Raw genomic sequence first — 16,006 nt, 5'->3', positions numbered from 1 at the left:
CCAATGCAATATTTGCAGATATATTATAAAGCCAATGAACACAAGGCAGTTAATGAAACCTTATTCTAAGTCCCCAGGTTAGCATCTGAATGCAGCATAATTTTACTGGAGCATTGATGAATTAACGACAGAGATTAATGCATATTTAAAGGTTTCCCAAAATAGTATGGAGGAGTGATTGAATAACTGCAATATGATGCAACTTGAGATTCTTCTGAACCAAATAGCAAAAGACAGAAGTGGTTGAAAAATATGTTGGTGTGATATAGGTGACAGAAAATGTCCATGTGGACTCTGTATTATAGGCTATGAATGTTCTCATTTAGTATCAATAATCAATAGAACATCAGATTGTCTGTGTGTATGTGCAGCTTGGTTATTTGCTTTCTTTCTGAAGGCATGTGAATGAAGTGAACAGACAACAGAAATGTACCGGTAATAATCCACTGAGATTCTTAGTCAGCACTTACACAGATTAAGCCATGTACATCCTGGGGACATCAGGATCTGCGCGATCAATTATTCTTTATAGACAACTGGACTTGATAAACAAGTTTGAAAGCAACATGGACGGAATGAGAATGGAGCTGTTAGCCGATGACAATAACAAGAAGAGAAGGGACAGATGGTAGTTTGGTTTAACAGTGTGACATTGTGACCCCCATCCTCTGGTTACATATCAAGTTTTACAATGTTGTTCAGGATGAAAAGGGCTGATGGAGGAGGAAAAAAAAAACAAGGAGACAGAGGGGGACAGAATGTGATGGCAGTGCCAATGAAACAATCCAGCTGCTGACTAGCAAAAAACCTCACTTAAGGAGGTGAACAAGATAAACATCCTGGTCTTTCATTTGTTTCTATGCTCCCTGGATGGTGGATGACCATCACTGCATTAACCCTCATATTATGTTAAGGGTTAATTTGACCCATTTCACTTGAATTGACCCTTAACATAATATGAGGGTTAATCCCATCATTTCTCTAACTACTCCTTACCTTCTGCTTGCATTTTCACTATGTAACTGCGAGACCTGCATATCTAGGGATACCTGTATCAGCTCCAAAGCCGATATTAACTGATCTTAAAAAAAAACAGCATTTCTAATCTATGCAGGGGCAAAAATGAGCGCTTGGCACATTTCACATTCCTAGTGGGTTTATGGAGTTTATTCAGTGCTTTCAGACATTGCTGAGATGTTCTCTGTTGTTGTTGATCTGTTTCAGCTGTTGCCGTTCAGACTTGCATTTTTGCTACTTTCTTACTTATTATATATGTCTGATTTTCTATAAATGGACTGTGATGTCATAAGGTGTCATTCTGTGGTGTAGGAGGTACTTTCTCTTAATGTCCACCAGTCTGTCTTCTTCTACAATACACTGTGTGAGCTCAAGAGATGATGTACTGCTGTGGTCAAAATTGTCTCCACGACCAGCTGACCTTGTTTTTCTGTAAAATGGCAATGATGTCACAGGGGGATTATTTCTTCCATCATTGAACTGGCCACAATGTGATACGGCCATAAGGTCCCACTGTCAACAGGAAAAAGAAAGAATGCCAACTAAGCAGACAAAGTGTCTCAGCAAAATTTCCAGCCAGATTTTACAGTGACCCTTTCCTCGTCAGTCATTGACCTGAGGAAGGATCGTAATGTCTTGCAGATTTGTCAACAACAGGATTTCCAGTCAGAGGTTATAGGCACTGTGAGGGTGTAGAGGTTCTTGGCTGACAGCCTGTACAGGCTCAGTAAATGAAATGATTCATGATAAGCAGAAAAGCCCAATAGCAAGTGAGATAATTAAGCATGAACCTAGGATGGACTGGAGAAAGTACTGTGAGCAAATCGGAAGCCCATTTTGGAAAGATGACACATGGAAAAGATGAACAAGGGCAGGAGATAAAGTAGCCATTCAGCTTAGTCTGAGAAGTGCCATGATAAATACAGCCGAGGCTGGGTTTATGAGAGACCTTACTTGAGGTAAACAGTTCCAATAATTTAACCTTGAGTATGAAAGGCAGAGACAAAATATTGTCTGAAAACATGGAAACCCTGAAAGATCAATGGCTACTCTATGTAAGATGTTCCTCTCAATATGAGGGCAGGGGAGGGCTTTGGGGAAATAGGAACAACGCCTGGAAAGGATGCAATGTTACTGAATGGTCAGAAATCTAATGACCCAAAAAAAAAAAAAAAAAAAAATCTGGTATTTCTGTAGGAATAAAAACTGGAAGGAAAATGCCAGAAGAAACGGAGGGAAAAAGCCCAGTCCATTTTTAAAACAAATATTGAAGAAAGAAAGTAATATTTAACTAAGAAAACATGGAACCATCAATACATGCGGAAAAGAAAAACATATTTAGACATAAGCAAATAAATGTCATGTTACATCCCAAGCAAGGCAACATAAAACTGCATGTAACTGTATTTGATAAAACATTTTATTATGGAAGCCTGGAAAAGGCGGTGCAGCATTTCAATTAAGGCAAAAGGGAACAGGTAGGTTGCTGCTCAAATCAACAAAAGAAGAAAAACAGTCCTCACAAGAAGCACTCGTTGCTTTGGTGTCTGCAGGTAGAACAACAAAATCTGCACTAACTGAAACAGGAGGGGAAACATAAGCACAGAGTCAGCAAACCCAACACCCACACAGCATTTAGCTTCACAAAACAAGCATTTCTCCTTGGCGTGCAGCACGTCAGCCACCACCTTGACCCGTTGTGTCAGCTTTTAAAGAAGTAAGCACACTTTGACTGGCTGTAATGGATTGACTTCAAATAATCTGATGGAAATACAGAACACCTGCATGACAATGAGAAACACAGAAAAGGGACACCGGCAGTGGCCATGACAAATTGGTTGGGATGAGTTTTAATTGTAAGAAAGATAGTCGTTCAGCCAAAAGGATCTACTATCATATTTGTAAAAGTAGGAGATGAAGACTAGATTTTGGTAGGATGGCAGAGCAGATATAAGAAGAGAATAATTATGGCCACGTACAAGGAATTTGGCAAAGCAGTGCTGTGGCTTGTGAAACTTGTTTGGGTTTTGTAATTCTGTCTGTTGATGCCAGGGTACTTAATAAATTACACCGTGCATTATTGCTACAGAGGAGCAAGTACAAGCTAGATTTATTTATCTGCTGACGGCAATTTGATGTTTTGATAGAACTGGAATGGTGTGAAAAGGTAAATTGTAACCATGTTCATCTTTAACATCTCTTCATCTCTAACAGCGCAACATTGTGGAAAACACTAAAATATCTGTGTTCCATCTATCTTATGCAACAGTTCCTTCGCTGTGTAGCATATAAAGAATTTTCTAAACTTATCATTATTTCTGTTTTTAGATTGAGAAAGGAAGCTGTAAGAAGAGGGGGTGAGATCAACATTAAAAGTGCAATCTTCTTTTTCCATGTGGCCTCAAAAATCGTTACCTGGCCACGAACTCCCAATAAAATAAAAATAGAGACTAAAAAAAAAATTCAAGAGAAAAAAATCCCTTTTCTTGCGAAAAGTTAACGAAACATCAAGGTTTTTCCTGCTTTTTTTTTTTGTACATCGCAAACGCAAGCGTCGCCGATTATTTTATTGTGAAGAGCTGAAACCGGAAGCGATGGCTTGAGGAACGCGCACCCCGTTTCCTTCGAGCCTGGGAGCTCCGAGACACGTTTATAGTGAAATGGCTGGAAATGTGGATGGAAACAATTTCCCTTGGCGAAGGAAACGAGAGGCCGATGGCGGTGACGGTCCTGTCAACCCAGAACCGAGCCGGTACTGTAAAGGAATACTTCTATTATCCCACTTGCTCCACATTTACATGTCAATAGGCGATTTGTTTTCTTCGTATCTGGGCTGCAGCTAAATCAATTTAAAGTTGAGTCATTGTTTAGCACGCTGAATACTTTATTAAGTGTCGGGTCTAAGCGGTAGGTCATGGTTTCTGCCCGTGTTTGCTGTCTTTGGCTCGGAGCCGGTGTCAACGCGTAAATTGCTTCCGCGATGCAGACGGATTCTTCCGCCGAGCCGCAGATTCGTCAATCCTGAAAAACCGCAAACGGTGAAACGCAAACATCTGCATTGCTAAAAAAGACAAACAAAAAAAAACTTTTTTTTTTCGTACAGCAGAACATATCTTCGAGCTCCTGTTTAAAAAAAAAGAGGAAAATGTTGACAGCTGAATGTTTCAAAAGAAATGCATGGATTAGAGTCCTCTTATTGTTTTTTTTGTTTGTTTGTTTTTCAAAATCTAAATCCAGCCGTACATCAACGCCGTTTAACTGACAAGTGGAAACAAAGAATCTAGTTTTGCATACAATCAAATAAATGTAAGAGTAACAAGGGTAAAGCCGTGTGGAAAACGATGTATAATTTGAGAAACAAAAAGAAAAAAAATGCACGGGGAATACAGTGAGTATTTAGCTTGATAGATCTAAGGGAATGTCATTCAGAAAAAAAATGTTATTTTTTGGTTATTTTCACAAGTTTTAAAGATTTTTTTTTGATTGAATACAAGATCGTTTGTAAAAAAGGTAAAATTTTGGGGGGCATTTTTGCATTCTCTTTTTGTGTATGAAGAACTTGGCCAAACCTGAAATAACATTGACAGAGTTGATCTCTTTCATTTCCTAAAAGTAAACCAATTGTTATATCATCTCTTGGGAAAAAATGGTAATTGAATCAATTTTTGAGTTTTAGCCACAAAACTTTTTTGCATGAGAAAAATATATGGTCTGTGGTTTCTCATCGCTCATATGCCTTTCTCAAACCAGTCCCTGTAAAATAGTTTTGTTTCGATGCAGCACATATCTATTATTCCATATTAGAGTACACTGTGGTGAGAAGTTGTTTACATATATAATTTTCCAGTGGAGTAATACTTGTTTATGGAACGCTTTAATAATTTCACAGGAATCTTGTTAATTCCTGTGAACAGTTGTGTCTACAAGAAAGTTAATGTTCCTTGGTCTTTTTTTCTGTGAAAAACTTGGAAAGGGTTATTTGGTTATTCTTTATTTCTTAAATAGTCTTATTTATATCATTGTCATTTATGTCATATGTCATGTTATCTATTTTCTGATTTATTTTTTTTTCTTATTAAGATCCAAGAAAAGGGTTAATTATTGGTTATGTGTGGCTTTCTGGAAAACAATAAGTGTTAACGTTTAGACACCTCTTCGATCGTCACACCTTTTGTTACAAACTGGCCCGGCCCCCTGTCAGAGAAGGGAAAATTTATTTGGCCCTCGCAGGAAAAGGTTTTGGGACCCCTGCTCTATGAGGTCTCAGTAGTCAATGGTGTATTACTGTGTATTGACATTTCTTTTAGAATGCCCGATCGTGTCTCTGCAATATTTGAGATTCCCGATCGGAGATAAGAAGCAAGGTTAACAATTTATTAATTTTGGAGAGTGATGGGTCTTCTGTTTTCAATAAGACAAGGGTCTTTATTAGGTTTTGGGATGGAAACAATTACGCCATGCCTCAGTGTTGTTTCAAGGATTTCTAAGAAAACCTGATAAAGAAGTGATAAACAAGTCTCCTGTGAGACCGTCTGAACCCAGAGCTTTCTTAGTAGATAGTCGACCAATTGCAGTATCAAGCTCAGCAATTGTTAGCTTCTTTTCACTGGTTCTTAGATGTCGTTTATTTGGGGGATTTTTTTTGAGCAATTTCTGTTAGAAAAGTCAATCCTTTTCTGAGAATTTTGATCTGTAAAGATGGCTATAGAATTTAAAGATTTCAGAGGATAATATTCTTTCATCTGTCATTAATTGTAAGAGGGGGGCATTTTTCTCTAGTCTTTTTTTTCTAAACCACAAAAATATGCATTTTTTTCTCTGCTTCTTCGATCCACTTTGCTCTGGATCTAACAAATACACCATGTAGTTTGCCACCACTTTATAGCCTTAACTTTTACACTTTATATATTATTTGTATTTCTTATTCTCCCTCCTTCCTACTATTATCTATTATTGTCATGTTTTACTTGAAACTCTGGCACAACAATTTCCTTCGGGATAAATAAAGTTGTTCTTATTCATTCTTATTCTTATGTAGTTTGTATATGTTATCTAAGCTTGATTGTAAAATAAGTACTTTTTGTTGTCACCCTCAACCAAGCATGGTTTGTTACAATAAGTATACAGTCGCATCAAAATGTCTAATTCTCTTTTTTCAAGATCTTTTTTTAGTTTTAGTTTGTTTTTTTTTTTTAATAAAGGAGATAGAATAATATACATTCTTATTTTTAAGGAACTCCAATTGTCAGACCTGAAATGGGAATTCTTTGGAGTACTTAATTTCTCTAACTAAAGAGCAATTGTTTTGACAGTAGGCAATTGTTTTTCAGCAAATTTGAATTGAATTTCCAATATTTGTTTTGAGTAAGTTCTTCATTTTAGATATAATATCTAGATAAATAACACAAGGGTCTGTTCATGGAGCTGTCAATATGCTAGAGATCATTCTGCGGCTTAACAGATGGCTTGAGATTAAACAGTGGTCAATTCTGGATTTTAGATTACAATTAGGACTGAACCAAGTGTATTGAAAAACTGCTGGATTAATATGTCTTCAAGCATCAGTCAGATTCAGTTTGATACAGAAGTCATTAAATATAGGATTAGGATGACTTGAAGGACATTTCTAAAAATTCATCCTGGACCAGATAGAAATCCCCCCAGTATTATATTGTCAGTTGGGGGAGATTATTAAAGATCTTCTAAGTGTGAGTTCATTTGTTCTTATAGTCTTTTGCTTTCTTCTATGTTATTGCACCCGAACATGTTGATTAGACTGAATTTCAATTTGTCGATTCTTATGATGAGGATCAACCCCTGACCGTGCTCATCTGCCATATTTTGCGAAACAGTCTGGCCTGGGAAATGTTTAAAGAGAATAGCGACCCCTGCTGATCTTAAAGTGCCATTACTAGAGTAGGCTCTGTGTTTCCCAATGCTCGGACCAAAAAAACAATGTCTTCTACCTTAGAATGCGTTTCTTGCAAGAAAATAAAATTAACTTTTTTTCCTTCTCAAAAAAATCATTTTGATAAGTCTGTCAGGCCCCTTGTATTCCGTCAAGCGATTCGTTAAACATTTGCAACGAGACCATGGTTGTTTTCACCTATTTCCTCCTTAAAACCATTTATTCTCAAATTCCGTCTTCTTTTGCACCGTTACTTTGCTTTCCAATTACATTACCTTCCTCGCCAGCTGTTTTTGTCTCTGTGCTGCGGAAAAATTATAAAATTACTAATGCATTCTCGTATATTCCAGAGTTGATCACAACCGCTATAGCAAGGTTATTTAATGGCTAGTGTGTTCTGACCTATTTCAGCTTTAAGGTCTAAAGGGGGAAAATTCCTCTTTATCATTGCAACAGCTTCGCTTTCGTCTACTTTCTTCTTTTTTAAGGGTGCTGGACGTTTCATAGGTGATGTTTGTATAGTTTTAATGCCTGTAACGTTTGTTTCCACGTCTTCTGGAGTACAATATTCACGAGAAGAGAGCGCTTTAGCTTCAATATTAGCGGTAGCTTTGCTAACACCTTTGTTCATGTTCGCCATTTAAAGTCATTGGAGGAAATGGATCTTACTTGGCGAGATTCCGTGGTTTGTTTAAACGATCTCACTGAGATTTATTTGTTTGCGAGTTTGGTTCTAACTCGCTTCTATCTCAGGGTTCTACCAGACAGCTATTACAGCGCGTCTGTTCCCTCCGCCATCTTGCCGGAACCTATAACAGATGTCGATGATTCAGTTGAATGGTTACGTATTTTGTCCATCGCAAGCCACCGTTATCGCTTGTTGCTATGCAACCAATCAGAATGAGTTTTATTCTGTTGTGGCGAGTGAGGTACCGAGAGACTGGTTGTGTTGTTCGACTGTAAATTGTATTCAGTGTCCCCAGCTAGAGCATTTATTCTTTTTAAGTCTATCGTAGGACACACACTCATAAAAGGACGACATTCAACAATAGATCCAAGTGTAACACGTATTTTTTTAACAAGTCTCATATATTTGTTTCTATAGTGTGTATATGTGTATGAAATAACTAAATTGTAAAAAAAGTTCAAGTATATTGTATTTATAGAATTTGTGTTGGAGTAGGGGTTGATTTGCTCCAGAGTCCTGTCTTTTAATACTAATGATCACAATTTCTCTAGTGTGCATTTAGATAAACTTTAAATTGAACGTAATCCTCCTTGTGTATCAACAGGATGAGTCCCGCTGTTTTTTTAAATATTTTTGTATAATTATAAATACAAAATATATTATAAATAAGTGATTATTCATGATTATTTATTCGTTATTGCATTATTGTGTAAGTATTTATACACACACACACACACGTATATATATATATATATATATATATATATATATATATATATATTACACACACACGTATGTGTGTGTGTGTGTGTAATTGCTGAGGTTATTTCAGTGTACATATAATGTAAGTGTATCATTATTCCTGATTAAACACTGTATGGCCTTCCAGCGCCTTATCTTTGATTATATATCTTATATATTGTAAAATGGACCACACACTGTTTTTTACGATTCATGCTATTCTCTTCACAGGTTGGAGTCTTGTTTGGATCCACCCTTGGATTCAGTTCTCCATGAAGTCGTCAAGCACAAGCCCTCACCACTGGCAGGTGAAGTAGAACCATTGAACATCAAACTGCAGAATTTTCATCAAACTCGTCTTCTACTTCTTTATCTGAGAGGTTTTGTGGAGGTTGGCATCAACATTTGCTTTCCCTCCACCCTTAGGACCTAAATCTTTACACATACTGTGGTTTCTTTTCCATAGCTAAACATTATGATAGTGACACCACTGAGCCGATCAGCTGTGGTCTTGGCACGCTGGAGGAGCTGTTGTCTTGGAAACGTAGTGAGGCCAACCCTTTCAACGTGGCAGCAGTTCAATTGGCACCCCGAAAACCCAGACTGGCCGACAGCCATCTACGGACCTTGGTGTCTCACGACATGATGGGTGGATACCTGGATGACCGGTAGGGTTATTGTATTAAAAGCGAAATATTTCGAGGACTGTTTATGATATGTGTTGGATTGTAAGAATATATTAAAAATTAAAAAAATAATAGTCATCTATAAGCAAAACAGTATTCTAGTTCATGAGTAATGCTTTTGTAGAGTCTGGCATCTGTATTGATCAGCTAGCTGTCATGATTCATTATTGTCAATTAGGGCAAGTTATATACTAATAATTGGGACTATCAATATCTGAATGTTTACAGTTCTACTAGTTAGAGAGGAGTTCCTTGTCATCTTTTACTCAATCTAATGAATAGATACAGTACATACATTTGAGGGCCAGTTAAGTGTCTTTCAAATTACAACCAATTCGAATATAACAGGAATGATGAAGACTAATAAACACATCGACAGAGGGAATACTGGAGGACGGTTAGCACAAGAGATCTGGAATCATAATAAAGTACAGGAAACACACACAAGTGTGCGATTAAATATGGATGCTATAGTATTACTGACGTTCAATGTGCCTCTTGAGACCATTCCAGGACATAAACACTAGAGGGCGCTCTAACATAATAAGTAAATTTTGGAAGCCACAAGGGATACATGAAAAAATAAAAACAATGACTTCATGAATTTACTTTAATTTTCCACCCTGTATCAATTATCCCCTGCACATCTCAGTGGTTTTGTTTAATCATGGCACTGGGAGTTAACATTTTTAACTTTGATTATATTAGCCATAATGCCTTGCAATGCTCTGCGTTGGGGAGGTTTATCCAGGGGACTGCTGCAGAAACACCATATTCCTTCTACCACTGGCAGTACATCGATATTTTCAACTACTTCACACACAACCTGGTGACTATTCCTCCTGCCGTCTGGACTAATGCAGCGCACAAACACGGAGTCCTTGTTATCGGTAAGCAAAATTTGAAACGGTTTGGGTCGAGACGATAAATCTATGCACGTCAGAACAAGTTCAAACCTGCGTTAGTCAGGCGTCTTTTCATGTCTGATCTCGAATGAGATATAACATTCTACCATTGTTTATGGAAATGATTTCCAGGGACTTTCATCACGGAGTGGGATGAGGGGGCTGCAGCATGCGAGGTCTTCCTGAAAGGAGAGGAGTCTTACCGGAAAGTGGCCGATAAGCTGGTCCAGATCAGCCTTTGTTATGGCTTTGAGGGCTGGCTAATCAACATAGAAAACGTCCTCAGTGTGAGTAAGACTTTAGTAACTACCCGCTCTACATTTTCACCAGCCACATAGTTTTGAGATGCATCTTGAGACTGTAACTCAGGCCTCAGCCCAGTGACATACCTTTCCATGGCCCGGGTTACTGTGCCAGTATCCTGAGTTCGTAAATTCAGGTGTCACTGTCCCCAGTGAATGACTCTAGCTTCTCCAGGGAAACAAAAAGTGTTCCCATGCCTGAGGGATCTTATCAGGGGGTGCGATGGCTCCCAGCATCACAAGGCCATACTAAGCCTTTCATAGTGATGATCCTGTCCATTTTAACTTTCACTTAATTTTTTAACCCCGAGAAACCATTTCTGTTCTATACGCTTTACTTCTGGTTATTCTCTGCCTTGAGATTGATTTTGTCTTTTATATCAGTTAATATGAAATTCAACTAAGCAATTGATAAATAGCATCATCAGAAGCAGTCTAAACAACTAAATTGGCTAGTTGGTGAGGCTTGAACTGCAGCTGATGGTTGCCACAGTGATTTTAGCAGCAAGGATAAGTTGCAATTATACAAGTACAGTGGGTCAGCCACCAATTGTGCAAGTTCTCCCACTTAGAAAGATGATAGAGGCTCACTTCAACTTTGAGAGACAGAATATGAAAAAAAATACAGAAAATCAAATCATCAAATTTTTAAAGAATTTATTTGCAAATTATGGTGGAAAATAAGTATTTGGTCACCTAAAAACAAGCAAGACGTGTAACCTCTTTTGTAAGAGATGCCTTAGTCCTCCATATGTTACCTGTATTAATGCCACCTGTTAGATCCGGTTCAGGCCTCTATCATTTTTTCAAGTTGGAGAACTTGTACTATTGGTGGCTGACTAAATGCTTTTTTACCCCACTGGATATAATGAAATCAAAGGTAGAGGTCAAAGTTCAGTTCATTTGTTTTGCACTGGCCTTCTTCTGTCAAAGACAGTGTGGTGAGTGAACCTTCATCACATCAGTCCAGGTCTGTAGAGAACTGTCTGGTTATGTAAACACACTCCTCTCTGCTTCCAGGAGGTTGCGGTGAAGAACACACCTTTGTTCCTCCGCTATCTTACAGACCAGATGCACGAGAGAATCCCCGGCAGCCAGGTCATCTGGTACGACAGCGTCATCAACGATGGACACCTGAAATGGCAAAATGAGCTGAACGAGTCCAACAGGTAGAAGAAAAAAAAAAAAAAAAGAGTTGTTGGTGAGAAATTTCTTCCAACAGCGTAAAAATGATTTACTGAAAAGGATCAACATTTTTCATGTCCACTTAGAACATGATGATAAGAAAGTTCAAGTTCACAGGTAACATACTGTTTCAATGTTATGCCCTGTCAATCACTCTGGAAAAGGATGTTCTTCGATGCTTGCGATGGTTTCTTCACAAACTACAACTGGACAGAGAACAGCTTGGTGGCGATGAGTGAATACTCGGGCACACAAGGGCGCCAGGCTGACGTCTACATAGGGGTGGATGTGTTCGGCCGCAGCAACGTGGTGGGAGGAATGTTCGAAACCAACAAGGTGCCCGCCGTGGATAAGGATCTATGAACAGAATTAGAAACAGGATACTTTATTGATCTCCAAGGGGGAAATTGCTTTTTGTTGAAAGCAGCTCCTGCTAACAGAACAAAGCGAAAAAGAATCAAAATAATGCTCTATATAAAAATAAAGAAAATGATAGTCAATAATAATAAAAAACTGTAAAGATCAAAATAAATGAAAAATACAGTTAGAGGTATATGAAAATATATGTAATGCATAAACGTGTATTTACAATTACATGTAATGATTACATGTAGTATTTATGTGTATAAATCAGGATTATTGATCATGCCACTTTTATACCCTAGACCTGAGCACTGTAACAACATCTTGCATTATTATCTTCACGTCTTTATACAGGTTTTTTTTTCAAAACATGCTGTAGTGAAGCATTTTTAATTTACATAAAATAAAACCATATTACACTGAAAATCAAAACATATGAAAATGTGTCTTGTGATGTTGTTTTACGATTACCAGCAGTAGAAGTATATCTAATATCTATATATTTATGCGCTGTTTTCCTTTAATAGTCACTGGAAATCATCCGGAAGTACAACTTCTCTACTGCCATCTTTGCTCCCGGCTGGGTCTATGAGACCCATCAGGATAAGATGGAGTTCCGCAGAAATCAAGACAGGTAAGGTTACTTGAGGTCATTTTTTCCACTTCCTCTTCAAACCAAACCAAACCAAACCAAACCAAATGTTCACCCACCCCCACTCCACATGCAGGTTCTGGGGTCTCCTAACAGACTTCCTGTACCTTCATCGGCTCACCTCAGCCATCCCCTTCATTTCATCTTTTTGCCAGGGCTTTGGGAAGGCAATCTACTGGAGAGGACAGGTACTGGATAACACCTTAAAGTTTTGTAATAATAAAATTTCACTGTTCAAATGGGTATTCTTCTTCCAACATCAAAGCCATCTGCCATTGTCGTACCTCCTGTATAAGTAAAGAATAACATTTATTATATTACTCTGTGCTTGCTTGATGACTTAAGCCTTTGTGTGTGTGTTTGTGGGTGTGCGCAGCGTGAAGCAGAGAGCAGCTGGTTCAACCTGAGCGCCCAGGAGATCCAGCCACTGTACTACCATGTGGAGCTGGGCGACCGAGGCTGGCTGATCAGCCGTGGCTGCCCGGAGGATGCCTGGAATGGAGGCTGCTCTCTGCTGCTGGAGGGCCTCATCCCTGCTTCTCAAACATTTCCCATATGTGCCAAGTGTGTTTTCTCCACTGTTTTTTTCCATCCGTTTATGTACACGTGTTGTTTTTTTTTTTTTTTTAAAAAAAAGCATCTGCATCAGGCTCCCTAGTCTGTCATCCTTAGGTCTTCCTTATTTCCAATACAGGGTCTTTTCCCTCTGTGTGCCTCTTCCATCTGAGACCATGGTGAGCTTTATTTACAAGTCATCTTCTGGAATCACTGTTTCCCTCGAGTTCAAGATGGCAGACGCCAACTCGGGCACAGACACTGACTATCTGGAAGAGAAACGTGAGGAACCATCTTTGTCGACGGCTGTTGATATGTGATTAATCAAAGTGTGCGAGAGCAACGCCTCACTCCACCGGGGCCTCTGTCTATTTGTCACGCATTGATGTCACGCAGATACACCCCACCACTTTCAATACATCCTGAGACTGTGCGGCAGGTGCTTGATTGAAACGGTCAGGATTTATTCCCGGGGGTGGACGTTTTAAGCAGATACAGCACATTTTCCTTTTGTCTGCAGTCACCACCGTGTCTCCTGTGGCCTTAGAGGACGGGCACCACCTGGTGAGCCAGCTCCCTCAGCTGTGCGGAGACCCTAATCCAGCCGGATGGACTGTCAGGTAAATCATCCCGGCAGCCGGGAGTGGCTAATTTCTTTTCTTCGCATCAGACGGCGGTCTTAATTGTGCTGTTCTCTGGTTTTCCTCACGTCTTTGGCGTGCAGCTGTTTGCGGCTGGAGCCTGGTGGGTTCACTGTCCGGGAAATTTGCGTCAACATTAAGCGGAATGGAGAGCCGCAGGACACACAGTTCAACTGCAGGCTGGGGGAAATTATGGTGAGACGGTCGATACGTATTATCATTTGTTATTATTAAAAATCTAAGCTAACTGAATGGAAGCAGTTCTTGAAGTGATGCAGGATCTTCACCTAGATCCCTAGCTTAAGAGATTTACTGATGTCAGTCACTCACAGTTATTCTAATGAGAGATGATGAAGGTTCAGGCTACAACTTCCCTTTTTCTGGGTTATTTTGGGTGGAATCAGCTGAGCTGAGAGCTCGGGATTTCCAAAAATGTAAATATAGAATATACATGTATAGAATATGGTCACGATTTGTGAAGTTGGAGCTGATGTCAGAAGCAAGGGGATAATACACTGACTTATTCTTTGACCCAAACATAGATAGATTGATCAGCAAAAATTTACCTTGAATATTTCTATCACCATGGTTGCTAAAAAAGCTGCAGTCTTTAACTGGGAAACTTTATCAAATGCAGTCATCTGTAAAACCAATTAGATTTAATCTACTTAATAGGAAATGCCACACATTATGATTAAATATTATATTTAAGGTGAAATTAACCATTTTGTTTCAGACGGTTTTGTCCATGTAGCAAAGCTCAATGTGAAAGAGAAACTTTTCCCTTTATCTCGCCTTATCCTCCCCTGTCTTTTCTTATACCAGCTCACGGACGTGGCCAGTTTGCAGGCGCCCCTTCAGCCGCTCGAGGGTCTGTGCATTTATGACGTGGTTTGGCTGCGTGGCAATGATCCCACCTCGTCTCACACCTTGTTCTTCAACGCGACTCTGCGCTGGGATTACCCCGTCGAGCTGGTGCGTCATTTCAGGGTCTACTGGCGACAGCTGAGAGGTCCGGATCCTAGATACCCCGCGGGCCGCCTGCTCCTGCTGGGCAGGGCCTACTGCAACATGTTCCGGGTGACGGAGGTGGCCGTGCTGGAGCCTCCTGGCCTTTTGGAGCTGGTGGTGGAGCCGGTGATCAGGATGGGCCTCCCGGTCCCAGAGACCCAATGGGGAAGAAGAAGTCTCAGCTACACGGAGGACAATTTATAAAACTAATAGCTGTTTCATAAATTTTGCAACATCGTCGACCTGTTTGAAAATATTTGAATTGCATTTATATTAATGCTGCTTTCATAATGTTAATCTGTTTGAGTTTACCTATTTTCAGCTTCTTATCATCTAGTCATTCCTTTTAGTCAACATTTCCCCAAATACTGTAGAGACCTTTAATTATTTACAGTTATCAAAATGTTTGTTTCCTATAACTCAAACTATTCTTGTCAGAACTTTAAGTATTTTTGATAAAGTTATGTGAATTGTTTCTACATATGTAGGACCAAGTTCAAAGGATGTAGCTTTATGAATTTTTACAGTGACATAACTGCCTTATTTAACTTCGACGTACGTCATCAATGATTTTATTTGATTTATCAACCGGAGGATCATTCTTGCTTTGCTTAAGTGGATCCCACAGGTTTTAATGAAGGTACCTAGAACTCCCACTGCTGTCAGTCAAACCCGGACTGTAGTGACTGGTCAGAATTGGGGTGATGCAGGAGTCCGTCCAAGGTCTGTTGTTGTTCATGCTGTACTTTTAATAAGAGGCGATGTTTGGTAGGATGGGAGAGCCGGCCTTCCAGTCAGAATATGCTCGTCTTTCAAATGTTGCTGTTAATGACCAAAGATAGCGGTGTTACTGTACGACAACCATAACCTCAATAAATGAAGCTTGTGTTGTGAATTAAAAATTGTGATTTTAGTGGGAGAAGGCATTTTTAAATAGATTTGAAAATATATTTTTCAATTTACTTAAAAAGTAATTTGATATAGCTTTTTATTTCAAGAATAATTTATTTCATGAATAATTCTTTTTCCAAATGTACTGAAGTCATCTGTTGTGATGGTTTGTTCTCATGCTTTTTTTTTTTTCCAAAATCCATTTGTTTTTATTCAAATTATAATTATAACATACAAATAACATTACAGTTAGGTTCCTTTGTTGTCACTTTTAAATGTACTATATCACATCCAAGTAATCTCAGCAGTATAGGTTAGCTCACCTCACTGAGATGTGGCTGAGTGATTTCAGGAAATGTGCAGTTAAAAGGAATGGAGCAAGTCTCACTTGGTCTTTGCTGAAATATTTTCTTCATCTCTACACCTGGACACAGGATGTGGGTCATCACCTCCTCTCAGAG

General features: G+C 39.0%; 1 protein-coding gene across 1 annotated transcript; it reads left to right on the top strand.

Moving 5' to 3' along the window:
- Positions 1-3,622: 3,622 nt before the first annotated feature.
- On the top strand, positions 3,623-15,788 carry engase (endo-beta-N-acetylglucosaminidase). Its single transcript, XM_086170471.1, has 14 exons — positions 3,623-3,769; positions 8,586-8,662; positions 8,821-9,022; positions 9,782-9,930; positions 10,078-10,232; positions 11,268-11,416; positions 11,597-11,768; positions 12,323-12,429; positions 12,524-12,635; positions 12,824-13,011; positions 13,142-13,284; positions 13,523-13,622; positions 13,727-13,838; positions 14,469-15,788. Exons 1-14 carry the CDS (start codon positions 3,678-3,680, stop codon positions 14,856-14,858), a joined length of 2,148 nt encoding a protein of 715 aa, XP_086026597.1. The 5' UTR covers positions 3,623-3,677; the 3' UTR covers positions 14,859-15,788.
- Positions 15,789-16,006: the final 218 nt, after the last annotated feature.

This window comes from Fistularia commersonii, chromosome 23 (assembly GCF_037954325.1).
Source record: "Fistularia commersonii isolate RoL2024-O1a breed Wild chromosome 23, RoL_Fcom_v1.0, whole genome shotgun sequence".
NCBI classification, from domain to species: Eukaryota; Metazoa; Chordata; class Actinopteri; order Syngnathiformes; family Fistulariidae; genus Fistularia; species Fistularia commersonii.
Note: the sequence above shows the minus strand (reverse complement) of the source record. Positions and strands in the feature narration are given on the sequence as shown.